Here is a 27,852-nt window from a genome sequence, read left to right as displayed (position 1 = left end):
TGGACCACCATATTAAAAACTTGAAGCTTCTCTGTCCCCTTCCCTGCTTCATTTTACTGCATAGCACTCATCACCTTCTAACATACTTCATGATTAGGTTATTTCTTCAGGTATTATCATCTATCTTTTCCACTAGAATGTAGGAAACATAAAAGCTGAAATTTTCTTTTTATCCACTGCTATGTCCTGAACTGAATGTCACCTGGCACATAATAGGTCGTTCGTTAAAAAGTTGAGTTGTAGCCTTAAAAACAGTAATTGTTTTCATTAGTTTTCTAAAGTTAAATTTCTTAATTGCCAATATAAATAAATTAATATGAATCATGTACTCATAACAGAAACTGTCACTTTTCCAAATTAAGTTACATACCTACATATGTTTTGGCCCACATTTGAAGTCAAATTAACCAAACATAAATACATGAAAGGCATGATTTTTAGCAGTCACTCATAATTGAGTAGTATCCATATGAAACTCTGAGATATGTTCCCAGTGAGAATCAGCCATAGTACACCAAGAAATCATTCTGCTTACCTGCTTAGCAATGGCTTTGCTATCCAATTTGTTATACACTTTCCGGATTCTTGCCACTGTTAGAGATGACACAGAGAGTGCATAGAGGCCAAATGACACCTTCTCCTCTGGTACTAATGACACAGGGGATGGCACTAACCCTTCGGATTTTGCATCTTTACCTTCAAAAGAACAATAATTCTTTTCAAAATCATCAGTAGTTCTCATCTTAAAATAGATTTTTTATTCTTACTACCATTTTTAAATGAGGAGGCTTGAAAGTCTTAAAGTAGAATAAGAGAGGTAAATTTACAAACTATTTTACTTCTCAGCTCTTCATTTATTTCTTTAATTAAAAGATGGAAAAAGAAATCTAGTCATAGAGTTCTACATTCTAGGTGGTACTCTTAAAACATGTTTAACATATAGCACTATGTAAGGGATGAAAAGTTTCAACTGTTTTCTGACAAATTGTAAAACATGTCCCCCTAGATTCAAAGGAAAAAGGAATGAAGATGAATAAAATGCCGATCAGCTGTGTAGCACTATGTCCCCTCCCCTAAAAAAGCACTCAGATATGCCTGCCTGTATTCTTCAAGACCACAAAGCAGAGGAGTTATTAACAAAGGCATGTGTTTTAAAGCCACATGGCCTGAGTTTGAATCTTGCTTTATCACTTAAAAGCTGTGTGACCTATATATATTTGTGCTTCAGTTTCCTCTTCTGTGAAATGGGAATGATAATGACAGTACCTAACTCACAGTGTTTTGAGATGAATAAATACATGTGAAGGGCTCAGAACAGCTACATCCTTCATGTGTATTGACTTATTTAGCACACAGTAAGTGCCCAAGAAGTGTTAGCTTTTATTAGACACCATCTAAATTAAGAATGAGTGAAAAGATAAATTACTAAATCATAGGAGTATGACCATTTACAATATACTTGTCCTAACTCTTCTGAGATTCTTGGTGGAATCAGAACAAGGGAGTGGAAGACCATCATTTGCAAGGAGTACTACCAAGGAATTGCCAGCTTAACGTCAGTTCCTCTGAGTCTAAATTTTATTTGGGAGAAAGGATAACAAAAAGTAGGCTTGGAGTAAAGAAATGAGGAAAAATAATGTTAAGTGATCTAATCTAGAGAATATGTGTGTGTGTTTATTGAAGTTATCTGTTCTTCCTTTAACAGGGGTGGCTATACTTTAAACTGCTTCATGTAATAGGAGAAATCACAGAAAGAGAAGAGTGTCACAGTTAGACTCCTAGAGGGCATATACCTGTATCTCGGAGCCAATAAGAGAAACTGGATAATAAGTGATCAGGCATAAAAACAAAGAATCCAGAAAGTGCAGTATGATCAGTGGAGGAAAATATTTTAAATAGGAGTGAGTATCCTGCTGAAGAAGATTAGAAGAGAAGGTGCTTTTCCTAGATAAACAGTATGTATAACCTCATACACACACATGCATCTATATTGCAGGAGTTAAGTTTCATACAACTAAGTTTCAAAAACTAAAAATAAGTTACTCACATGGCATACATACAGCCTGAAAGCTTCCAACATAATTTGGTCCAAGTTCATAAATGGTAGTAACATTTGAAGAAGGTAAAACTTCTTCTAGAAAATGTGTGGGTCCCAGGCGCCAAACCAATGAGGCAATTTGGCGTTGGGCAGGTGGAGTACCAATGTAGGCATAGACCGTGCTCACCACTGGTGGATTTGCCGAACCTGAACCCCCTGGAGTACTGTGAACATAATGAAGCTGTAAGGAAGACAAAAGCAAATGTGTGAGATGTGAACACTTTCCCCAGGAAAATAACTACTTCAGCATATATATTTTCATTATCCCAAGGTCACACAACTTTACAAATGCACAAAAACATTTGGGGTTGAGAAACAGGAAGGGCAAGGCACAATACTGGGATCTGTAACTGAGGACCAGGTATAGTAGCTAAAGCTTTTATCCAACTCTCTAACACAGATAAACTCTTTAATGCTAGAAATGGCAACAAGCAAATACAGGGATACTGTCAATGGCTGGTTTGCATATCAAGTTAATGACGCTTCTCTGAAATTTTTGTGCTGATATAAAGAGAGCTTTCCATTATGGATTTAAAGTAGTCTTGAAATTAGGTATGTTACCTTCAATCTGAGTCTGTTAACTAAAATTACTGATGAAAAGTGTTTTACAGGGGTAAATTATTATAACAAATACATAATTAAGTACAGTATAAGAGATAAAGAACTTAAGTTGCTTTTTCTTGCTGAAGCAGCTTAATGGGATGAAGGACACTTCCATTAATTGCTGTGTCATAATAACATCTCAGCTTCAGATCCTATTCATTATTCTATATATTAAACAGCAGTTCTTTGTGATGTTAATAGCACAGTTGTGAAGACCAACATATGAGCTAGAGTTGATTTCACAGTACTGTGACTATTGACAGGGACAGTAATGATGATGATGTAAATAAATCAATAATAAATTTCCTATTGCTCAACTCTAGAAGCTGAGGGTATTTTTATCTTTAATGACACTAAAATTAGTGAAGGAGCAACGTACTAGAGAATCAACAAACCTATTTCAAATGCAATCATGTATACAAATAAATCAACGACTATTCCACAAGGTGCATTTTAGGGTTTATCATATTGAAACACAATGTCACAATAAAATATCATCATCATCAAGGAAGGAAATATATTCAAAGATACTGCTGGTTTCAGTGCTTTTCAAACTTTAATTCACACACAAGGACAAACTTTGTCTTTGTTAATTCTTTCAAGTGATCACTCTAAAATGGATACCTGCCTATAATCCCAGCATTTTGGGAAGCCAAGGCGTGAGGATCAACTGAGGTCAGGAGTTTGAGACAAGCCTGGCCAACATGGTGAAACCCCATCTCTACTAAAAATACGAAAATTAGCCAGGTGTGGTGGCACGGCCTGTAGTCCCAGCTATCTGGGAGGCTGAGGCAGGAGAACTGCTCATACCCAGGAGGTGGAGGTTGCGGTGAGCTGAGATCGCGCCACTGCACTCCAGCCTGGGCGACAGAGTGAAATACCATCTTAAAAAAGGAAAAATAAAAAATAAAATAAAATAAAATAAAATGAATACTATCTTTTAGAAGGTCAAGAATTTTCAGAGCTTGCAAACTGAGTTCTGTACAAAGTAACAGGCAGGATTTATTCTCATTCAGAAAAAGGGAGTTTCACTTGTTTCTTTACTTGATAATCAACTCTTTTTTTCTCTTCTAAATACTATCACAACTTACAGTAATGTTTATGTAGTCATTCATTCAAGAAACAATAAACTGAATACCTACTATCAATATCAGGGACTAATCTGGGTGATATGAAAACAAAGAAAAAAAAACAATTCTAACTCTAAAGAATGTAAGTCTTCTGGACTAAATTACAACAACAGCAATGAAGTGACAAAATAGTGTGTTCACCGTTATTTAGGAATCCTTCAACTGGCTCCTCTTATGAAAAAGCACCTAGCAATCTGGCTTAAGCTCTTGCATATTCAGCAACTTCTTTAGTACCTATAAGCCCTCATTTCTATTCTTCTCTAATAAAATGGTTTAAGAATTGGCCACATGAGTCTAACATATTATTCAAATGGGTACTGAATATCAACTTAAAATTAAGAAAGTAATTTAAAAAATATCCCTGTAACACACACACACACACCAAACTACTACCTTATAAAGCAGATAGATTTACAAGTGCACATACGCTTACCTTTACAGTGTTAACAAGCTGTCCATCAATATAGAGGGCTGCAGTACTGTTTTTCAACATGCCTTTGCTCATTACCAGGACCAAATGATGCCACTGTCCCTCAATGATAAGCTCTCCACATCGAAAGCGAGCACAGCATGGGAGAATTTCATAAAATGAGGACTCTTCACTAAAATCATCAACTGAAATAAAGGGGGAATGACATAAAAAACTTTTTTCCAACCCCATGCCTATTCAAATTATTCATGTCTAGATCAGCATGTTTTGACTTTATATTAAAACAAAATAATGATACATACTGATATGAGTAATAATACAACTCTGGAAAAAAAATGATAATGTGGGCAGGGCACGGTGGCTCACACCTGTAATGTCAGCCCTTTGGGAGGCTGAGGCGGGCGGATCACCTGAGGTCAGGAGTTCGAGACCAGCCTGGCCAACATGGTGAAACCCCATCTCTACTAAAAATACAAAAACTAGCCAGGCATGGTGGCGCGCGTCTGTAGTCCCAGCTACTCAGGAGGCTGAGCCAGGAGAAAGCTTGAACCTGGGAGGCAGAGTTTGCAGTGCTGAGATTGCACCACTGTACTCCAGCCTGGGTGACAGAGCGAGATTCCATCTCAAAAAAAATAAGTAAATAAAAAAAAAAGATAATGCAGACAGAAGATACCTTATTCATGCAATACCCTTACCTGCAGTAAAGTGGAACCTAGAATGTATTTTTGCTTTCTTCTGCTCAAGAAATATAGGTATAATCACATACAGTTACAATGAACAAAAGTTAGCTAATGAAGTAAAAAATACATAAAAATAAAGAGACAATAACGTCATGATAAACACTAAAAAGAGACTAGTTGACACCCAAAACAAAAATAAACAAGTGGGACTATCTAAACTGAAAAGCTTTTGAATAGCAAAAGAAACAACAGAGTGAAAAGGCAATCTATGGAATGGGAGAAAAATATTTGCTAACTATGTATTTCATAAGGGAGTAATGTCAAAAATACATAAGAAACTACCAGAACTCAATAGTAAAGAAACTAATAATCAATTAAAAGTGAGCTAAGAACTTGAATAGACATTTCTCCAAAGAAAGCACATAAATGGCAGACAGGTATATGAAAAATGCTCAATGTTACTAATCATCAGGGAAATGCAAACCATAAGCACAATGGCATATCACCTCACACCTGTCAGAATGGCTATTATCAAAAAAAAAAAAAAAACACGTGTTGGCAAGAATGTGGACAAACTGGAACCCTTGTGCACTGTTGGTGGGAATGTAAAATGCTGCAGCTGCTATGGAAAACAGTACAGACGTTTCTCAAAACACTGAAAATAGAACTAACATATAATCCAGCAATACCGTATCTGGGTACTTATCTAAAATCACTGAAATCAGGACTTCAAAGAGTTATCAGTACTCCCCTGGACAGATGAGTAGATAAAGAAAATGTGGTACATACATACAATGGAATAATATTTAGCCTTAAAGAAGAAAATTTTGCAATATCTGACAACATAGATGAAGCTTAAGGACATTATGCTAAATGAAATAGTCAGTCATAGAAAGACATCTACTGCATGACTCCACTTATATGAGGTATTTAAAATAGCCAAATTCAGAGAAACAACGAATGAAATGTTGGTTGCCAAGGGCTCGAGGGAGGGGCAAATGGGGAGTTACTAATCAAATGCCACGAAGTTTCAGTGAAGCAAGAGGAAAAAAAAGCTTGAGATTTGCTCTACAACACTGCAACTATAGTCAATAATAATGTTGTTGTATAACAATAATGTATAACAACAATAATGTGTTGTAACTTTTTGACATTGATTTGGTTACAGTATGGGTTAGAAAAAGAACCAAGAGAAATGTAAAGTTTATTCTTGCCATATGCTATGCTCAACGATACAAGAGGACAACTATTTATTATTAGTTAGTGGCTGTACTATCCATAATAAAAGGTAGTAAGAAGGAGATGATTTACAGCATAGACTAGGTATTTGCTGATCCAAGTTTCCTGCTTCATCAGACAACTTTGTCCCACGTATATAAATATATTCTGATTTGCTACCATTCTACAATTACTTCCTGACTCCAATCTGGCTCCTTTTTGCTACCCTATATGTTACCAGACCATGCTAAGAAATAATGGTTTCATATTAATTTAATTTTATTGTTAAGCTAAATAAAAATTAATTTACCTTTTATCTGTATTTAACAAATGGCAAGAACCTTCCCTGGTTCGTAGACTGTAAGTCTTCTCAAGTATTGAACATTTGTGAGTTTACAACACTTACAAACATTTGTGAGTTTCACTTTCTGACTTAGGTTTCAACTAAGACATTTCCAGCACTGAGTGGTGTGTCAGGATATCTCAGTGAGCCAATTGGTTTATGACAACTTTTAATTTCCTAGGCATCTTAATGGGTTACAGCTGTTGGAAGAATGAATCCTGGCAATACTAATGCATATGTTACCATCATTTCTAATCATATATGGACTATAGCAGCCTGGAAAATTACATTTAGTAATAAAAATGAGATAAGAGTTAGAAAATATTTTCCTTGTTTAGAGATTTATCTCCAGATCCACTCCTTAACTTTTCCATTAAATTCTAGGGTGTCTTCAAATTCCCCATTATTATTCACTTTTCTCGTATCTTCCTCAGGCCATTCATCTCCTCTATTCATGCATTTATAAGTTTACATAATATCTGCATGCCTAATACATTCTAGGTACTGTGTTAGATGACAGGGCAGCTTAGATTACAAAGATAAGCAGACAAAAACAAATTAAAAATTAAAATCTATGATGTCTAGATAAGAGACGAAGATTATTAAACAAGTGCTATGGAAGTGGGCACAGGGAGGAAGGGAAGATTTGAGAAATATTAGGGAGGCATATTACTAGTAAGACTTAGTAGAAGGGGTGGTATTTTCAAGTTGACTCAAGGTTTCTAGCTGGGCTAACTGGCAGTGGTTGTGCCATTTATCAACACAGGAAAACAGAAGGAGATGTAGGTTTTTCGTTTTTGTTTGAAACGGGGTGTCTCTCCTAGGCTGGAGTGCCGTGGCACCTTCACAGCTCACTGCAACCTCAAACTCATGGGCTTCACCAATCCTACACCACCTCAGCCTCCTAAAGGAGATGTAGGTTTTATAAAGAAGAAATATTAGAATCTGAGATGCTTATTGGAATACTGTTCAAATGAAGATGTCTAGTATGCAGCTAGAAATATGAGGACATAGCTTGGGACACAGACAAATGAAAAAAAAACTTTGACTTCACAGTCCTTGAGATAAAAAGACTTAAAGCAATACTAGTTCATGATTTTTTCCCATGAAGAGCTGGTAAAGTACAAAGATCAAAGGTGAAACACTGGAGAATACTACTTCTGAGGGGCAGATAGAAGAGAAAGCGACTGAAGGAAATTGCAAAACAAAGATCAGAGAAATAGTGAGTATTCTAGAATGCAAGATTGGAGATAGTTTTAATTAGGACAAATTAGTCAACAGGACCAAACGCTATTAAGGGGCAAATAAAGTGTCATAACAAGAATTTTAAAGTACTAACTATATTGATGCCTAGTTCTGTGCTAGGTACCATGAGGAATACTACAACCTTACAATCTAATTAAAAGACTAACATTCATATTATATTAATATTTATTGAACACCAACCACATGTCAATTAATATGTGATATTATTTTACTTAGTTAAAAGAACAAAATTAGATGACCAAAAAAACACATTTATACAGAATGCTTATATTCTTGAGCAAAGAAAATTGAGTAAACTGAGATTTGTATTTTAAGTTATTTATCATTTAGCAGGATCTTCATGAATGCCTTGAGTTTGGAGTTCTACTGCACAGCACTGTAAAGTCATGGCATGTCGGAGAAAACTAGGGAATTAGAATTATAAAGTAGTATGTATTACATCTTGAAGGTAAGTGATGGATAAGGTAATTGAAATGTTATTGTGTCTAGCACAGTGTGGCACATATGGCAGGCAGGTTCTCAATGAATATTAATTAGTTAAGCAGAATTCACAGCCAATGATAATCCCTACCAAAATACATCAAACAAGCAACCTGCTTTCCTAGGAAAAGCTGTGATTTCTTGGCAAGTAGAGATTAGTCCTTATTAGGTACTCACTCCCTCCAGTGTTTTGTAAGTCTCTTTTGAAAGTGCCTTAAAATTCACTGGTAAGCAATATTCAATGTTTCATGTAACTTGTTCTATGCTATAATAATTTAAGCAGAAAAGTTATTATTGGCTGGACTTTTAAAATAAATACAAAAATGAGGTTTTAATACTTCTATAATCAAAAGAAGAAAACAAAAATAACAAATACTGACCATAATTTTGGAGGAGTTCCTCTTTGGTGGAAACAATCAGAGATCGGTCTTTTGCTGATAGAACTATTGCAAGGCACACGTAATGCTGCTCAGAAGAATTTGCTCGGCGCACAACAGTAAGAAGTCTGACAGGGTGGTTACTTGGAGGAGAACTAAAATGTTCAATACAAAACCAGCTAGAGTAACTTAAGCCAGAGGGAGGAGGGAAGAATCTTTCACCTACAGTAAAAATTAAAAAAAAAAAAGTTTGTGTTGATTAATATTTATATTTTTTAACAGACGCCAACAAAAGCATACAAACTCTAAATTATATATAATCTACTGGAAAAAAAAATCTCATAAGCAGAGAGAAAATATTACTTACCAGAACCAATGCCACTGACCACAGCCCCATCAATAAGACCTGTTGTGACGGTATTATTTGTAGGAGCATTATGAGGGGCCAAACTGGGCAGAAACAGACAGCTATTAAAGAAAAGACAACATACATATTAGAGATCAGTGACTCCTTCTCTTAACACTGTGCACTTACACAGTGAAATAACTGCCAGTATTTAATGGTGACTAGAGAAAATATCATGGAATAAGTCTGGATGCCTCGCAAAGCCCTTCCCTTCTTTTAATTATGTAAGGGTATCAAAAGACATAATTTTAAAATCTCCCAAAATAACATTTTTAATTTAAATTTAAAAGAATTAAGATACAAATTGCATATGGCAACATACTCTAACGTATAAACCCAATCAAGACATTAGAACAATTTCATCACTGAAGGAAAACTCCCATGTGCCCCTTACTGTCACTCTCTTGTTACCACTGATTGCTTTTGACTATTCCCAATCATGTTTTAATCTATTGTTTGATAATGACCCATGATAATATTCTTAAAACACAGAGGTTTCAATCAATAGGAGAAGGAAATAAAGGGTATTCAATTAGGAAAAGAGGAAGTCAAATTGTCCCTGTTTGCAGATGACATGATTGTATATCTAGAAAACCCCATCATCTCAGCCCAAAATCTCCTTAAGCTGATTAGCAACTTCAGCAAAGTCTCAGGATACAAAATCAATGTACAAAAATCACAAGCATTCTTGTACACCAATCACAGACAAACAGAGAGCCAAATCATGAGTGAACTCCCATTCACAATTGCTTCAAAGAGAATAAAATACCTAGGAATCCAACTTACAAGGGATGTGAAGGACCTCTTCAAGGAGAACTACAAACCACTGCTCAATGAAATAAAAGAGGATACAAACAAATGGAAGAACATTCCATGCTCATGGGTTGGAAGAATCAATATCGTGAAAATGGCCATACTGACCAAGGTAATTTACAGATTCAATGCCATCCCCATCAAGCTACCAATGACTTTCTTCACAGAATTGGAAAAAACTACTTTAAAGTTCATATGGAACCAGAAAAGAGCCCGCATCGCCAAGTCAATCCTAAGCCAAAAGAACAAAGCTGGAGGCATCACGCTACCTGACTTCAAACTATACTACAAGGCTACAGTAACCAAAACAGCATGGTACTGGTACCACAACAGAGACATAGATTAATGGAATGGAAGAGAGCCCTCAGAAATAATGCCACATATCTACAACTATCTGATCTTTGACAAACCTGACGAAAACAAGAAATGGGGAAAGGATTCCTTATTTAATAAATGGTGCTGGGAAAACTGGCTAGCCATATGTAGAAAGCTGAAACTGGATCCCTTCCTTACACCTTATACAAAAATTAATTCAAGATGGATTAAAGACTTACATGTTAGACCTAAAACCATAAAAACCCTAGAAGAAAGCCTAGGCAATACCATTCAGGACATAGGCGTGGGCAAGGACTTCATGTCTAAAACACCAAAAGCAATGGCAACAAAAGCCAAAATTGACAAATGGGATCTAATTAAGCTAAAGAGCTTCTGCACAGCAAAAGAAACTACCATCAGAGTGAACAGGCAACCTACAGAATGGGAGAAAATTTTTGCAACCTACTCATCTGACAAAGGGCTAATATCCAGAATCTACAATGAACTCAAACAAATTTACAAGAAAAAAACAAACAACCCCATCAAAAAGTGGGCGAAGGACATGAACAGACACTTCTCAAAAGAAGACATTTATGCAGCCAAAAAAACACATGAAAAAGTGCTCATCATCACTGGCCATCAGAGAAATGCAAATCAAAACCACAATGAGATACCATCTCACACCAGTTAGAATGGTGATCATTAAAAAGTCAGGAAACAACAGGTGCTAGAGAGGATGTGGAGAAATAGGAACACTTTTACACTGTTAAACTGTAAACTAGTTCAACCATTGTAGAAGTCAGTGTGGCGATTCCTTAGGGATCTAGAACTAGAAATACCATTTGACCCAGCCATCCCATTACTGGGTATATACCCAAAAGGACTATAAATCATGCTGCTATAAAGACACATGCACACGTATGTTTATCGCGGCACTATTCACAATAGCAAAGACTTGGAACCAACCCAAATGTCCAACAACGATAGACTGGATTAAGAAAATGTGGCATATATACACCATGGAATACTATGCAGCCATAAAAAAGGATGAATTCATGTCCTTTGTAGGGACATAGATGAAACTGGAAAACATCATTCTCAGTAAACTATCACAAGGACAAAAAACCAAACACTGCATGTTCTCACTCATAGGTGGGAATTGAACAATGAGAACTCATGGACACAGGAAGGGGAACATGACACCCCGGGGACTGTTGTGGGGTGGGGGGAGGGGGGAGGGTCAGCATTAGGAGATAGACCTAATGCTAAATGACGAGTTAATGGGTGCAGCAAACCAACACGGCACATGGATACATATGTAACAAACCTGCACACTGTGCACATGTACCCTAAAACCTAAATTAAAAAAAAAAAAAAAAGAATCCCACAAACAACTAGCGTAGATAAAAATTATGAATTAACACTCTAAGCCTGGGCACAGTGGCTCACGCCTATAATCCCAGCACGTTGGGAGGCTAAGGTAGGCAGATCACTTGAGGTCGGGAGTTCGAGACAAGCCTGGCCACTGTGGCAAAACCCCATCTCTACTAAAAATACAAAAATCAGCCAGGCGTGGTGGCGTGCACCTGTAATCCCAGCTACTTGGGAGGCTAAGGCAGGAGAAATGCTTGAACCTGGGAGGCGGAGGTTGCAGTGAGCCAAGATCGTGCCATTGCACTCCAGCCTGGGAGACAGGGCAAGACTCTGACTCAAAAGGAAAAAAAAAAAAAAAAAAACTCTAATAGCTAACAGATCTAGCTATCAGATCTATTAGCATTTGTGTCATTTTAGGCTGTTGAACTTCATGAATTCTTTTAGATTTTTTAGATTCATTACTGCTGTTCCTGTTACTATAATCTTTTCTGCCACTTGAAATAATTTATTCATTTGAAGTGACAGTCATTGAATATTTATAATGTATAAATTATTATGTTAGGTAATTTGAAGGATAGATGATGATAAAACCCAAAGAGTTTTCAATCTAATTTTAATTTATATATTATCTATACATTTATATTTATTACATTAGATGTTGGCAGACTCTTTCTGGAAAGGGCCAAATCATAAATATTTTATGCTTTGTGAACCAGGCAGTCTCCATCATGACTACTCAACTCTGACACTCTAGCACAAAAGCAGCCATAGGAAATATAAATGAGTGTGGCTGTTTTCCAATAAAACTTCATTTACAAAAAAAAAAAAAAAAAAATTTGCAAAAGTGTTACTAACAAAACATATTTGGTCCATGGGCCTAAGATTTTGGATTCCTATGTCATATCAATTTATTTAGTATAACAAACAAAAATAATTAAATGTAGTAATCTTAAAATAGTATGCTCAAAAAACTCAATAATTAAAAAATATTAAGTATGGTAAAATATATCTTAATTAAGTATATTTAAAACCAAAGATCTATTTGTAAAGGCAAGTATGAGGCATAAAATCATAAAGGTTTGCTTCCTTGCAAATTTCTTACCCAAACCCTTCAAGTGACGTGTCAAATTCAACAAAAGCTGGAGTAACTGATGACCCATGAAGTCTGATGTCATGTGGGGTTGTCATGGAGACCAGACACTTCACCCTGGTCAGGGGTACAGTACTTCCTTCCGCAGATTTTACCAGGCTCTTGCTTATCCGGTAATGGTTATCTTCATGTAAGCTAAAAACGTTATCAGTACCCAGACCTTCCACAGATGTGATCATGCTACCTGTAAGTCAAGGAAATCTCTTGGGAAAATGTCATATGGAATTTTAAAATAACTTTACAAGGCTGACTTATTTGTAAATACCACTTCAGTTTCAATAGACAATAATTTTCTTAAGTGCCAAAATCATTATCCAGTTTTAATGTACTTCATTTATTTTTAAACTTAATAGCATGCATTTCCTTTTTTACTAAAGCAATATGCACACTGCAGAAATGTTGGAAACTAGAGTATAAATAAAAATAAACATCTCAAATAATTGTCATCAAAGCCACTGATACAATGTAATTTAATTATAAATCTCAGTTAATAGTTTACAAATCAGGAAATACTTTTATTTCATAAAACTATGATTTAGTAATTCTCTGAGGGAAAAGTAAACAATTTTAGAGCATTAAAATGAAAAGAAATAGGTCATCTTTATTATAAAGCAAATTAGAGATAAATGGCAGAAACTTGGTTCTCCCATTTTTTCCCCATTATTAATTATTTCCTTACAATTATTAGAACTAAATGCACGATCGTAAAAGTACTTTAAAGATTCCCATATTTATAAAAAGGGTAACAATTTCAAGAATAAAAAGACAAATTCTAAACAGATTGTCATTATCTCTCCAGGGACACATTACAAATGTAATGAAGAAAATATCCTCTCTCAAAATAAACTACATGACTATAGGAAACTGTTTTCCTCCTAAATGTGCTGGATATTCAGGCAACTATAAAGATATTTCAAATATTCTCTTTGGGAAAGGAACTATTTTTGTTCCTACTCTTAGCAAAGGAAGTCACAACTCAATTCTTATTTATTTATTTATTGAGACGGAGTCTTGCCCTGTCGCCCAGGCTGGAGTGCAGTGGCGCGATCTCGGCTCACTGCAAGCTCCGCCTCCTGGGTTTACATCATTCTCCTGCCTCAGCCTCCCGAGTAGCTGGGACTACAGGCGCCCGCCACCGCGCCCGGCTCATTTTTTTTGTATTTTTTAATGGAGACGGGGTTTCACCATGGTCTCGATCTCCTGACCTCGTGATCCGCCCGCCTTGGCCTCCCAAAGTGCTGGGATTACAGGCGTGAGCCACTGCGCCCGGCCTGTTTCTCTGTTTAAATAATAAACTCTTCTCTTTCTTTGCTTTCACAAACTTCTTTAAATAATATTCAGCCCCTACATGATTTTCATTCATAAAATAAATCAAAAAAGGGAATTTCAAAAGTCAGCTTACTTCTCATTTCTGGTTCATAACTCAGTGAACTTGGTTTGTGGACCCTATATTGTTTTAGCAGTTTTTTGTCCCAGGCACCACAATTTAAAGGACTTGCCAAACGTAAAAACTCCCTAAGAAAGAGACAAAGCAAAGTTATTCCTTGATTGAGATTATTATAGAATTCATAAACCAAATATTCAGAAAAGGAATTTAATAAATCCCAACAGACTAATTACAATACAAAAAAATGCAAAGTATAATAAAACAATATAGTGTTAGTTTTACATTTAATCACCATATAGCTATATATCTGACATATATTTTTTAAAATGTTTTTTAGACAGTTATTCCTTGATTGAGAATATTATAACTCATAAACCATTTTCAAAAAAGGAATTTAATAAATTCCAACAGACTAATTACAATACAAAAAATGCAAGTATAATGAAACATATACAGTGTTAGTTTTACATTTAATCACCATATAGCTATATATCTGCTACACATTTTTATAAATTCATTTTTTAGAAGTTAATAATATTTAAGAAGAACCCCAACTCAAATATTTCTAAAACCAAACTCATCACCTTATATCCAAACCCAGGGCATTTCTTATGTTCCGCATCTCATTGAAATGTGTTTTTGTTCCTTCTCCTTTCTTTAACTTTCCATATTCAAAAAATCAGAAAATCCTGCTATTACTACTCATAAAAATATGGAATCTGCTCTTTTCTCTCATTCTTGCTGCTATCACCCAGACCACATTATTTTACTATTCCTAAAACAGTCTTAATTACCTCCTGTGACACCAATGTTGCCCCAACTCAATCTATTCCTCACTATAGTCAATATCTCACAGAACTTAAATCTACATAGTATCACTCTATTGCTTAAGACTCTTCCATGACTGTCCATTTCTCGTAGTTGAAAACACAAAACAGCTAGCATTCAGTACCATACATGAGATGATTTCTACTGTACTCTCCAGCTTCACTGCTCCCATCTTTCCCCCAATCATAAATTCCACTTAAGACATACATAAAACTTCTGATTGCCTAAGAATGCTGTACTCCTTCTCTATCCTGGACCACCGTATTTGTTTTTCTTGTTGGGGAAAAAATTCTTGCCCTTACTTTTTCACCTGGTTAACTCTCTTCCATACTTTAGACTTTTTTATTTACCATAATTTTTTTGTGTGTGTGAGACAGGCTCTTGCTCTGTCACCCAGACTGGAGTGCAGTGGTGTGATCATAGCTCACTGTAATCTCAAACTCTTGGGCCCAAGAGATCCTTCAGCCTCAGTCTCCCAAGTAACAAGGACTACAGGCACACACCACCATGCTAGTTAAAAAATATATATATATGTGTATATATATATATATATATACGTGTATATATATATATACGTGTGTATATATATATATATATATATATATATATATTTTTTTTTTTTTTTTGTAGAAACAGGGTCTCACTATGTTATTCAGGCTTATTTCAAACTCCTGACCTCAAGTAATCCTCCTGCGTTGGTCTCCCAAAGTGTTAGGATTACAGGCATGAGCCACACTGCCCGGCCTCATACTTTATTTCATTAACTGTCATTTCTTCCAGGAAGCCTGCTTTGAGTCACATTTCCAAAAGTCTCTGCCCCTATATAAACTCTGTAACACTGCTATTACGAACTTAATAAACAATATTTTCATTTCCTGCTTATCTGCATGTATTCTTTACTAGACTATACATTTTTTAAGAGCATGAACCCTTCATAACCTGTCATTTATAACATCATGTTAAAAAAAAAGTAGAATACTCTAAATTTTCAATTCCCTACAGCAGGAAACAAAAAAGGCTTACAAGTTAGGTTTGCCAGTTTTTCATGTAGAACGTTAGACACAATTAGTTTATAATCGATGGCTTTTAAGGAGCAAAGTACTTGTACCATCATTTGACTTCTTTTTTCTGAGAACTCACTAATTGTGAAAACTGAACATACCCAATGGTTGATTTTCATTGCTTATTCTATTTATCTAACTATGCAATATAAGTTATCTGGTAAAATAGTAGCAATTGGTATGGGACAATGTCTCTCTCTCTCTGTTTCTCTACTTTTAAAGTAGCAGATTACCAAAAAGGATCAGGGGAAAATCTCAATGCTATTTTCAAAACTTTAGGATGGTGAGTACAACTACAAGATAATGGATGAAGTGAGTAGGTCCATCTCACTCATCTTGGCATTATAAAGGCCGTGAACACTGCCTGATACAACAACATTTAACAAATGCTTACTGCATAAAAGTTTCTTAATCCACAATTGGTTTGGTGTCAGTTTTAAAAACTTACAAATAAATTTCAACCATTTTTAAGACAGCTCCTAAAAGTTTTATAAAAGAGGAGTACTCTAATAATAAGTTATGTAATAGCAGTGTTATAGAGTTTATATAGGGGCAGCCTACCCAGACTTTTGGAAGGGTGGCTCAAAGCAGGAGGCTTCCTGGAGGAAATGACAGATGTATATGAATCATTCAAGAAATACACATATATAAGTATATATTTCTTGAATGATTCACAAACTGTGATACATCCATACTATGGACCATTATTCAGTAATAAAAAGAAAAAACTACTGATACATGTAACAACTTGTGTGCAGCTCAAGAGCAATATGATTAGTGAAGAGACAATTTCAAAAGATCACATACTGTATAACTTCATTTATGTAACATTCTCAAAATCAGTGGTACCCAACCTTTTTGGCATCAGGGACCAGTTTTGTGGAAGACAATTTTTTCACGGATGGATTGTGGGGGATGGTTTCAGGATGAAACTGTTCCACCTCAGATCATCAGGCATTAGATTAGTTAGATTCTCATAAGGAGTGCCCAACCTAGATCCCTTGCATGCACAGTTCACAATAGGGTTCACGCTCCTATAAGTATCTAATGCCACTGCTGATTTGACAGGAGGCAGAACACAGGCGGTAATGCTGGCTCACCCACAGCTTACCTCCTGCTGTGCGGCCCAGTTCCTAACAGGACATGGACCAGTACTGGTCCACGGCTTGGGGGTTTGGGACCCCTGCTCATAACGACAAAACTATGGAGACGGAGAACAGATCAGTGATTTCCATGGGCTAACGATGTTGGGGTTAGGGGAGTGGGTATGACAATAAAGGTAGCACTAGAGAAATCTTTGTGACATCGTAATTGTGTCGTGATTACATGAATCTACACATGTGATACAATAATAGATAATTGTATGTGCACATGAATACATCATACCAATATCAATTTCTTGGTTTGGATACTGTAGTATAGTTATTGTAAGGTGTAACTACTGGAGGAAAATGGGCAAAGGGCATAGGAAAACTCTTGGATCTATATTCACAACTTATGGTGAATCTATTATTTCAAAATTGAAAAGTTAAGTATTTCTTTAAAAACTTCTTATATATGAAAAGTTATTAAATATAAAGTAAATGCATGACTTTATTTTTAAAGGAAAGTGAGAGCTTGCTAAATTCAAATGAAAGAAATAACTAATGGACAGAAACACTAAATTTTTACTAATAACTAGATTTACTTGTTTCTAAGTGCTATATTTTGAGTAGTTTGTCCATTTTTGTTATATTTTGCCCATAGATAACTGATATATGTCCATTAAGGCAGGAACTCTGGAATCATAAGGACTCTAGAAACTGACATTACTAATTGTGGACTATTTGAGTATGAAAGAGAACTTACCTCAACACCATGGGTTCCAGGGCCTGAGAGGCTAATCGTTCAAACATCCGCTGCAGGGGCGGGTGCAGTGAGTGGTCCTCATCAGCCAAAGCAGCACTGCACCTCTGCAGCAGTCGTGCATGAAGACCAGCTTCACACATGACTTGCTGGTTCCTTTCTGTGTGCACCAGGGATTGTAAAATATTTGCCACGGCAAGTTGAAGATCCAAAGCATGCTAAAATCAACAAAGAAATCCACACGGTCAGGTCATTCTTAGTGAGAAAGGTGACAATTCTTTTCACATGAAGCATTCTTTTTTAATTTTTTCTTTTTGAGACAGAGTTTTGCTCTTGTTGCCCAGGCTGGAGTGCAATGGTGTGCTCTCGCCTCACCGCAACCTCCGCCTCGCAAGTTCAAGTGATTCTCCTGCCATAGCCTCCCAAGTAACTGGGATAACAGGCGCCCACCACCACGCCCAGCTAACTTTTGTATTTTTAGTAGAGACGGGGTTTCACCATGTTGGCTAGGCTGGTCTCAAACTCTTGACCTCAGGTGATCCACCTGCCTCAGCCTCCCAAGTGCTAGGATTACAGGCATGAGCCACTGCGCCCGGCAGAAGCATACTTTTTTTTTTGAGACAGAGTCTTGCTCTGTCGCCCAGGTTGGAGTGCAATGGTGTGATCTCGGCTCTCGGCTCGCTGCAACCTCCACCTCCTGGGTTCAAGCAATTCTCCTGCCTCAGTCTGCCGAGTAGCTGGTGACTACAGGTGCCTGCCACCACGCCAGGCTAATTTTTTGCATTTTTTGTATTTTTAGTAGAGGCAGGGTTTCACTGTGTTAGCCAGGATGGTCTCGATCTCCTGACCCCGTGATCCACCCGCCTTGGCCTCCCAAAGTGCTGGGATTACAGGTGTGAGCCACTGCGCCTGGCCAGAAGCGTATCTTTTTTTTTTTTTTTTTTTTTTTGAGACGGAGTCTCGCTCTGTCGCCCAGGCTGGAGTGCAGTGGCACAATCTCGGCTCACTGCAAGCTCCGCCTCCCGGATTCACGCCATTCTCCTGCCTCAGCCTCTCCGAGTAGCTGGGACTACAGGCGCCCGCCACCACGCCTGGCTAATTTTTTGTATTTTTAGTAGAGACGGGGTTTCACCGTGGTCTCGATCTCCTGACCTCGTGATCCGCCCGCCTCGGCCTCCCAAAGTGCTGGGATTACAAGCGTGAGCCACCGCGCCCAGCCGAAGCGTATCTTTTAATATGAAGTCTCTATATGCTTCCAAATACACTCAGATAAATTAAGTAACTTGCTTAGAGCAATATAGCAATTCCAGAACAGGTTAGGCAAACATGTCCTATTTTAATTTTGCTAGAAGTACAGGCAGCTGGACTCTATTCTCTTCCAAGCCTTTTGTATTACATGACTATATGACTAAAAGTAGTTCTATTTTTATAGAAATAGCAGGGATAAAATCTTCTTAATGGTGGGTAGATAACTAGTTTAAAGGAAAGCCTACTGTTTACATTTGTGACATTTTAGGCCTTAGAGGCCATATAACATTCTAATAAAAATCATCACCCAAGCTCCGATTCACTCAAACTCTTGAGTGCAACAAGTCAAAACAGACAAATAGCCTCAATGTAGTATCTTCAGTCATTTTTCCTTCTGTATTATTCATTAGCAATGTCCACTGCTGAGCAGGATTTACAAGGAGAAACAGAATTATTCTAGCACCAGAAGAAGCTACCTTGGTTGCCTTTGTAACGAATGAATTGGATTCTAAAACATATGTGTCTACCATTTATCATGAAAGGTAACACTCAAAAAAATCCTTTTTTTCCCCTTCAGCTACTTTAGTATGTAATATTAACTTTCTTCCTCAACCCCCTAGCTCATATAATCATACTCACATCCTTTCATTCATTTCATTACAGATGGGAAGGAACTAACATATTCAAGCTTACTTCTGGCTGTGTCACTGACCCAACAGAGGCCAGTAGGTCCAGCATGGCAAGCATGGCTCCAGGATGAATGATGACTGCATCAGAACTCTGGAGAGATGAAGTTGTCACATGTAGTTTCAGGTCAGCAACATTTTTAGGAGGGTAAACAGGAGGAGTTGAAACAGAATGATATGCATGCCTATAAAAAAAGAAAGAGTAAATTTGGTATTGAATTCCAATCACATTCTCTTCCTCTTCTGTTACTTTCATCCACTGATAACCAAAAAGCCTTGTTAGAAAACACCTTAAGGTTGGGATAGAAAAAAAGGAATATATTATCAACTTGAGTTGATATGTGTGTGTGTCCGCACGTGTGTGGTGGGTGTGTGCAGACCATGTAACTATCCATTATTCATAGCCTTTATATGATTTTTACTTTTACTGATTTACTATATGGATTGTTTGATTAAAAAATGACACCTGTACCAGAAGATGTAAAGAACAGGTACAATCATAGTGATTCAAAGCTCTAGGAAGATGACAGTTCTAATAATATGTGATGAGAGATCAAGTTAAATTAATTCCCTCAATGAGATTTTATCTTTTGAAATTACCTATATGTGTTTTAACCTTTCCTTAGTGCATGAGTAACACAATCAACAACTAACTGGGTCAACTGAGTCAGGGTTGTCTCAGAGTCTAGGCTATCCAAGAATAAATATATTTGGCATTGTGGGAGTTTTCCTTTAGCTTATTTGGAACTACTTTCATCTTCTGCATCTATCCTCACTACCACTGAAAATATTCATTGCAACTTTTAAAAACTTGAAGGCAATTTACAGAACAAGTTTCTATGAATTAGAAAGCCCAGCCATGTCCTGAATGTACACATTTCTTCTCATCAATGATCTCTACTTTCTATTTCATACTACTCATCTACAATTCATGAATTTTGCACATTTTGCATCTTGGCACTAAGAAACAGATGCTTGTGGCTTCAGCCTATGGGAACTCTTTGTTCCAATGAGTTGGTCTCAGCATAATTTGTCTAATGTTGAGCTCTGTCACAGAGAGCAATGCAGTTTTAGCTCTCTGGGACAAGAGCAGCTTGGGAAACAGATGCTTTACGTCAGTGATTTAGTAGCAAAGAATTGGCACTGCCATGGTTTAAAAAAAATACCGTTCTCTTTTTAACAGGGATTCTAGGAAAATGTTCAGCTTTACTTATAAAAAGGCACATAGGCTCTCCTAGTTTATTTAGAAGTCAGCATGTCCTTTACCCATTCATGTTTTCACTCCCTGTGTTCTGCCATTTTTCATTCAAAAGATTTAATTTCTAAACTTACTAAGAAAAATATTTCAAAATGTGTATTACCAAAAGTTATCCTCCTCCTATATTGCTCCCTTTATTCTTTTATTTTGATCCATCTAGAAAGATTCATAATTTATCTAGCATGTATCAGAAATAACCACTGAATTCCAAAATTTCATTAAAAATCTTTTCATTGCATATACACACATACGCATAGATTCTAATTGTCTATTTTAGTTATAGGCCTTCCAAAATCATTTCTAAATTGACAAGATTTGATGAGATTTGGATTTAAGTTACTGATATACTCAGGAAGAAATCTCTACATCTTTGGACACTGAACTCTTTACTAACACAGGTTGAATATCCCTAATCCAAAAATCTGAAATCTGAAATGCTCCAAAATCCAAAACTTTTTAAGCACCCACATGACGCCACAAGCAGAAAATTTCACATCTGACCTTATATGATGGATCAGAGTCAAAACACAGTCAAAACTTTGTTTCATGTACAAAATTATTTAAAATATTACATAAAATTATCTTCTGGCTACTTGTATAAGATGTATATGCAACATAAATCAATTCTGTGTCTGGACTTGGGTCCCATACTCAAGATATCTCATTATATATATTGCAAATATTACAAAATCCAAAAAACTGGAAATTAAAACAATTCTGGTCCCAAGTATTTTGGATAAGAAGTACTCAACCTGTACATAATTATTACAGTAGTACATTTTTTAATCTTATATAAGAAAACAATATTCTAAAAAAGGAATTACATTCATTGTTTTCAAACCAGAAAAATATTGCAAACATTGCTGATATCTAAAACACGGTATTTATTAACTAAAATTAGGTGTATTACAACAGGTATTATACAAAATTAATTCTGATTAAATCACCTAGGAATCACCACAGGTATCACTTTTTAAATTTTGGAATTATGGTAAGCTTATTAAATGGTTAATTCCCCAGCAAGAACTAACCATTTGCAAAGATAGGATAAAACTACATTTCACAATTTGGTTGCTATTTAATATTTCAACCTAAATTCTCATATATATTTAAGATTCATCTACCTCTTTTGGTAATACATAATATTTAAATTCTGAATCTGCTTTGCTTAACTTATCGTCAGGTGTGTAGAGGCACTAAGTAATGGATCCCATGTTTGAAGGATAACAAGTACTTGCCACCTTTTGCTCCATTGCAGTTATATTCTGTAGAGTTCTGATTATTATTTTGTATTCACTTCCTCTAACTCTGATTGAACACTGTTCAGCTATAATTCTGTTCTATTATTCCTTCTGAATAATGAACAATGAAAAAGGTTTTGAGTTTTAGTTTTCTAAATATGAAGTCAGCTAGTTCATTTTCCCCCAATTCTTAAAATAGAGAAGAATCTCCTGGATACTACATGTCAGACAAGTATCACAAGCTCAAAACGTCCTTAGCATCTGAGAATGTTCCACAAGCCATAAAAACACAGTCAAATTTTGGTTTCTCCTTTTGCCAACAAAACTAGTATGTTTTGCTACAAGAAAAAGATGTCTATAAGCTGATGTAATTTGTTGAGAGGTTCCAGAAATAGTGTGACTTAAATTCTAATTTCAAGTTACTAGACTTGAATTCGTGAAGTAAAAAACATAATATCCTTTACTAGCTTATGATTCTTACCACTGAGCAAAATATATGCAAGCTGAATAGAATGGCAACCTGAAAATGTCAACAATCATCTTAGTATTAGCATGAACAGTATCAGGGGCTTTCTGTCCTTGGGGTAATGTCAACTTGTAAGACTCATGGAGAATTCACACAGATTAGGGCTCAATCAACTAGCTTTACTGATTTAGTGACAGTTTTCCCTCAAGTCAAAGACCTGGTATCTCTACATGGAGCTACAGTGTAAATGATGACAATATGTTTTTGATTTAAGGCCGTAAGTAACTCTTTAAGAATAAAAAGAAAATGCTGTTTTCCCTTTGTCAAATTACCATTTAAATAAATAGAAAGTTCTGATGTATTTTTGGGAATGCAGTCTTGCTCTGTAGTCCAGGCTGGAGTGCAGTGCCGTGATCTCTGCTCACTGCAACCTCCGCCTCCTGCATTCATGCAGTTCTCATGACTGAGCTCCCGAGTAGCTGGGATTACAGGTGCACGCTGCCATGCCCGGCTAATTTTTTTTTTTTTTTTTTGTATTTTAGTAGAGATGGGGTTTCACTGTGTTGCCAAGCTGGTCTTAAACTCCTGACCTCAGGCAATCCACCTGCCTTGGCCTCCCAAAGTGCTAGGATTACAGGTGTGAGCCACTGCACCTGGCCCTGATGTATTTTTTTAAGTATCTTTTTAATCTGTGTATTTTTATTTTGTGGCATTTGGTTAATACTTAAAAAGGACTAAATGTTTTTAAACAGCAAATTTTAAGGCTTTACTCATTTATAATTTAATCACCATATTTTTAAATTGTGATTTTTAGTAATTTAAACTACTAATTGAAATTATTTCTCTAATATTCAGTAATTCCTTGGGCTCATGAACAAACACAAATTTTCAAACACACACATTTTTTACCTCGACCATTTTAGCAACAAAAAAATACATGATATCAACTCAAATTTAACTAGTTTATCATTCCTTGAATTAGGAACAGCTCTTTTTAAAAAAAGAAATTGCAGTTTTTAAGCACAAATATACTGAACAATCCTATACTCATTTAAGACTATTCTGAACCATGCCATGGTTTGTTGTGCAAAGTAAGCTATAAGTGTAAATTTAAGAGAAAAATGAAATTACATCTTTTCATATACCTAATATTACTATGCAAATATGTTGAAATACCGAATCCGTAACAAATACTTTTGATGTACTAACTCCAACTATCTTCAAGTTTCAAAATCTGAACAACAGTATTAAGATTATAACAACAATATAGCAGAACCTTGGGATTCATTTTTTAAAAGCCGCAATGAAAGAATATTAATGTAAGAGTTAAGGACTTATTTTTGGTTATGAGGAAAACAGGAGAAGTAATGAAGTATTTGGGGCCAACTGCAGACCATGATCATTTTATGTGCAGATTGCAAATGTAATCTTAAGTGGATCTTAATTATACTTCTGTCAATCAACTGTAGTTTTTAAAAATTTGAGTAGAATTATTTTAAAGGTAGTTTTAAAAAGATCAACTAGATCAGCTTAGAGATTTACAGACCACTGATCAAAGTAAGTATTGGAGTGGGTTTTTTACTAACTTTTTCAAAGCTTAGCTGTGAGCATTTTTCATAACAGCAACATACTTCAATTGGTTGAATCTGATGGAGAAAATACACAGTTCCTTTCAGTGCTATGAAATTCATTTTGGAATAACAGTAAAAACCAAAGAATGATCCCAACGTTTAAAGTAAAAAATAAAAAAAATAAAAATAAAAAAGTGGAAAAGTATTCTACTTAGAGACATTAAGTCCACATTTCTAACTTATTTTTAATAAAAGACATGCTTTTTCTATAACAAAAATGTGTAGTTTAGTATAAAAATAGTTGGATGACAAAACTATATATGTCCTTCATAGTTTCACAGCATCAACACATTTTACTCTCATGAAAAATTGATATTTTTAAAACCTAAAAACACCCCCCAAAACCCCAAAAGTTAAAAAAAAAAACAAAAAAAAAACAAAACTGAAATCACAAAACACAATCAACATGTTAACATAAATAAGCACAGAAAAGAAACCCCACACAAATAGAGACTGACTTCTCTTATATGATCAGTACCTTTTCCTGGACAAAGCTGGTGTACCCCAAGGAGAGGGGAGAGAAGACTCACTTGTCAGGCAAGGAGGGATCTGTTCTGCACGACTACAGACAACAAAACAGACAGGGTGGTTCAGAGAGGTTAGAAGAAGAGAACACCAGGTTGGCAGTTGGTTAGTTTCACAAGAAATGCCAGTAAAAGTTTAATAAGGAACATCTTCCATATTCAGCAGGAACAAGGAACAAGACTACAACACAAGCACTGAATGAAACAGAAAAGCATGCTCACGGCAGATGCTTATTCCATTCATGTTAACATTTAACACATCTGTTAAACAGGGTGCTCTAAGCCCTATTTTTGAGAGTGAGTAAAAATGACGTATTCTAACTAGGATAAGTAGAAATCAAGGGAAAAGAGGTTGAATCTGAATACACAAATTTATATAGCTCATTCCTAGAACACTACACTGTACTGTGTTTTCGTTAACTATACATATGCATTTTATTTCAAGATAGGGAAAAGTAGAAGTTTAACCAATTTTTTTTTTTTACAGTTGTTGTCATAGTTGTTTGGATTTTTAAATGTAAATACTGAGGACTAAGAAATCTTGTCCTCAGAAGCAGGAAATATCTCAGTTGATACTTCAAAGCAGATATTCCACCGAAAAGGACACAAAACCTAATATAAGCTCTATCCAATGGAGTTACATGGTCTATTTATGAGGGCAGTTCATTTATTTTATGTAGTAAAACTATGGTAACTTAAAAGCAGTAACACTTGGGGCATAAATTAGAAGTATTATTTTCAAAGTGACATCTTCATTGAAAACACAGTTGAAGCACTGAAAATAAGTGATCTAGATGAAGTGGCTCTCCTACAATCTCCGAGAACCCTAGATTCCCCCACTGTAGAATTTGTCACACTATATGTAATTGTTTATTTATGTGTCTATATTTTAGCTAAAAGATAGCAAGGATCAAGACAGCCCTGTATAGAGCTGAATCCTCAATGCCTAGCACAGTGACTTGGCATGCAGCAGATTTTTGTTAAGTACTTATTTCATGAAGGAATGAGTAAATACTGAGTCTGATGGCCTCTTGAACTTGACGGTTCAAGACACTGACACCTCTTTTTGGGAACTACATCATTTTTTGAGGAGTACGAAATGTGGAGAATGATGGAGTATGTGTCTGGAAATAAGAATAATCATAATGATGTTCTATTGATAACACATATCAATAAGTCCAGATGCACCATTTGAGGCTAAAAAGAAAAAAGACAATAGTAAACACTATCATTAAAGGAAACCACAGAAACTGTTCCAATAACTGCAATGAGAACTAATTGAACCTGAATTTACAAATAGTACACAGGCTTCCATGCTAAAAAAAAAAAAAACAATACCAGAGCAAGAGTAATACTCAAAAATAAAGTGATACACCTGAAACAAATAGAAGAAGAGTCATCTATTTTCATATTCTTTTGGATTAACTAATAATTCAAGTCTTAATGTTGAAGTCATGCTTAGTATACACCCTTTAATTCAGAGGACAGAGCAGAGTCATACCTGTCAAAAGAATCTGTGGCTACTTTGTAAAGATAAATAAAAAGTTTACTGCAGTGCCGTAACGTGGGTGACACTGATTCTATTGAGACTACATCTTCCTCTAAAAGTCTTTGAAATGGCTGTGTATTTGAGGGGAAGACATTCATGGCGCTTATTTTTCTTAGGTCTGAGAAGCAGCCAAGAAATCGAACAGCATCTGCCAACTTCTCATACTGAATCTCTGTTTTGAAGAAATGAGAGTTGGCTGGCTCATAGCGCATTGCTGCAGTCAACGTGCAGAACACAGTGTGAAGAAGTTCAAACACTTGATTCTGGTTCACTTTCTCCCAGCCATTCTTGGGTGGACAGCTCAAAGATCTTTCCATAGCAACGAGCAAGGATGTAATGTACACAAATCCTCCAACTTTTCTAAAAACTGTTCTTGAACGATGGCTTTCTCGAAGGACCGACAGGAGGGCCTACCGGAGACAAAAGAAAAAAACAAATGAAAATATACATAATTCAAAAAAAAAAAAAACACTATGCATGTATATGGAGGTTGTACGTTCTGTGAATCTGACATGTTTTATCATTTACCCAATAAATGGTCCTATAAAGCATATCAAATAGTTTGCTAATTAAAAAAAGCCACATTAAATGCTGAAGGTAATTTTAGGAAACACTATCACATATTTCTTTGATAGAATAAAGCTACATCCAAATATTGGCTGAAAAGCTTTTCTAGAGTCTTTAATTGATTATGACATCAATGAATTCAGTGACTTTACAAAGTAAGTAAAATACATCTTCTAGTCTAGTTTTACACAATCATGAAAACTTACGACTGTGTGTATACAAACTGATTAATTCTAGAAGGGATCACAGAGATGGTCAGAGCAGCCAAGATCTGAGGTCTTTTGTCTCATATAAGGTGACCATATTCATGCTTTAGAAAGCAGATTCACTTTAGAAGACTTATTAAACATTCTCTTTTGCAAAATGAACTGAAGCCTAAGGGTTGAAAGTATGGCTTTTCCCAAAACAGCTGTAAGCTTTAAGAAAGAAAACCTGAAGTAAATAAGTAAATCAAACATTTAGTTTCTGAACTGTCATAATTTTAACTTAGCTTACGATTTTTTTTTTTAAACAAAAACAAAAACAGAGTCATGCTCTACCACCCAGCTTGGCGTGCTGTGGCGCGATCTTGGCTCACTGCAACCTCCACCTCCGGGGTTCAAGCAATTCCGGTGCCTCAGCCTCCTGAGTAGCTGGGATTACAGGCACACACCACTATGCCCAGTTAATTTTTTCTATTCTTAGTAGAGATGGGGTTTTACCATATTGGCCAAGCTAGTCTCAAACTCCTGGCCTCAACTGATCCACCCACCTCTGCCTTCCAAAGTGCTGGGATTACAGGCATGAGCCACTGCCCTGGCCAGCTTATGATTTTAAAAAACACATTACAAAATCACCTAATATTTTATCAGGCACTTGCTATGTACTAGGCACTCTAG

At 36.0% G+C, this 27,852-nt stretch overlaps 1 protein-coding gene across 11 annotated transcripts in view; it reads right to left on the bottom strand.

Moving 5' to 3' along the window:
- The window catches only part of WDFY3 (WD repeat and FYVE domain containing 3), a 303,634-nt gene that overhangs the window by 113,505 nt on the left and 162,277 nt on the right, over positions 1-27,852 (bottom strand). For 9 of the 11 annotated variants that reach the window (XM_055297102.2, XM_055297104.2, XM_063611171.1 and 6 more), the window contains 11 exons: positions 26,360-26,817; positions 24,813-24,896; positions 19,746-19,923; positions 17,808-18,022; positions 14,086-14,198; positions 12,636-12,867; positions 8,993-9,093; positions 8,629-8,847; positions 4,265-4,446; positions 2,048-2,279; positions 536-696 (listed from right to left, as the gene is read on the bottom strand). In XM_055297102.2, coding sequence (XP_055153077.2) covers positions 536-696; positions 2,048-2,279; positions 4,265-4,446; positions 8,629-8,847; positions 8,993-9,093; positions 12,636-12,867; positions 14,086-14,198; positions 17,808-18,022; positions 19,746-19,923; positions 24,813-24,896; positions 26,360-26,817 — 2,175 coding nt within the window. The remainder of the gene's footprint in view (positions 1-535; positions 697-2,047; positions 2,280-4,264; positions 4,447-8,628; positions 8,848-8,992; positions 9,094-12,635; positions 12,868-14,085; positions 14,199-17,807; positions 18,023-19,745; positions 19,924-24,812; positions 24,897-26,359; positions 26,818-27,852) is intronic. The other 2 variants (XM_063611173.1, XM_063611174.1) reach the window with 1 other exon arrangement.

This window comes from Symphalangus syndactylus, chromosome 10, assembly GCF_028878055.3.
Source record: "Symphalangus syndactylus isolate Jambi chromosome 10, NHGRI_mSymSyn1-v2.1_pri, whole genome shotgun sequence".
NCBI classification, from domain to species: domain Eukaryota; kingdom Metazoa; phylum Chordata; class Mammalia; order Primates; family Hylobatidae; genus Symphalangus; species Symphalangus syndactylus.
The sequence above is the reverse complement of the archived record's forward strand: the minus strand, read 5'-3'. Positions and strand labels throughout refer to the sequence as shown.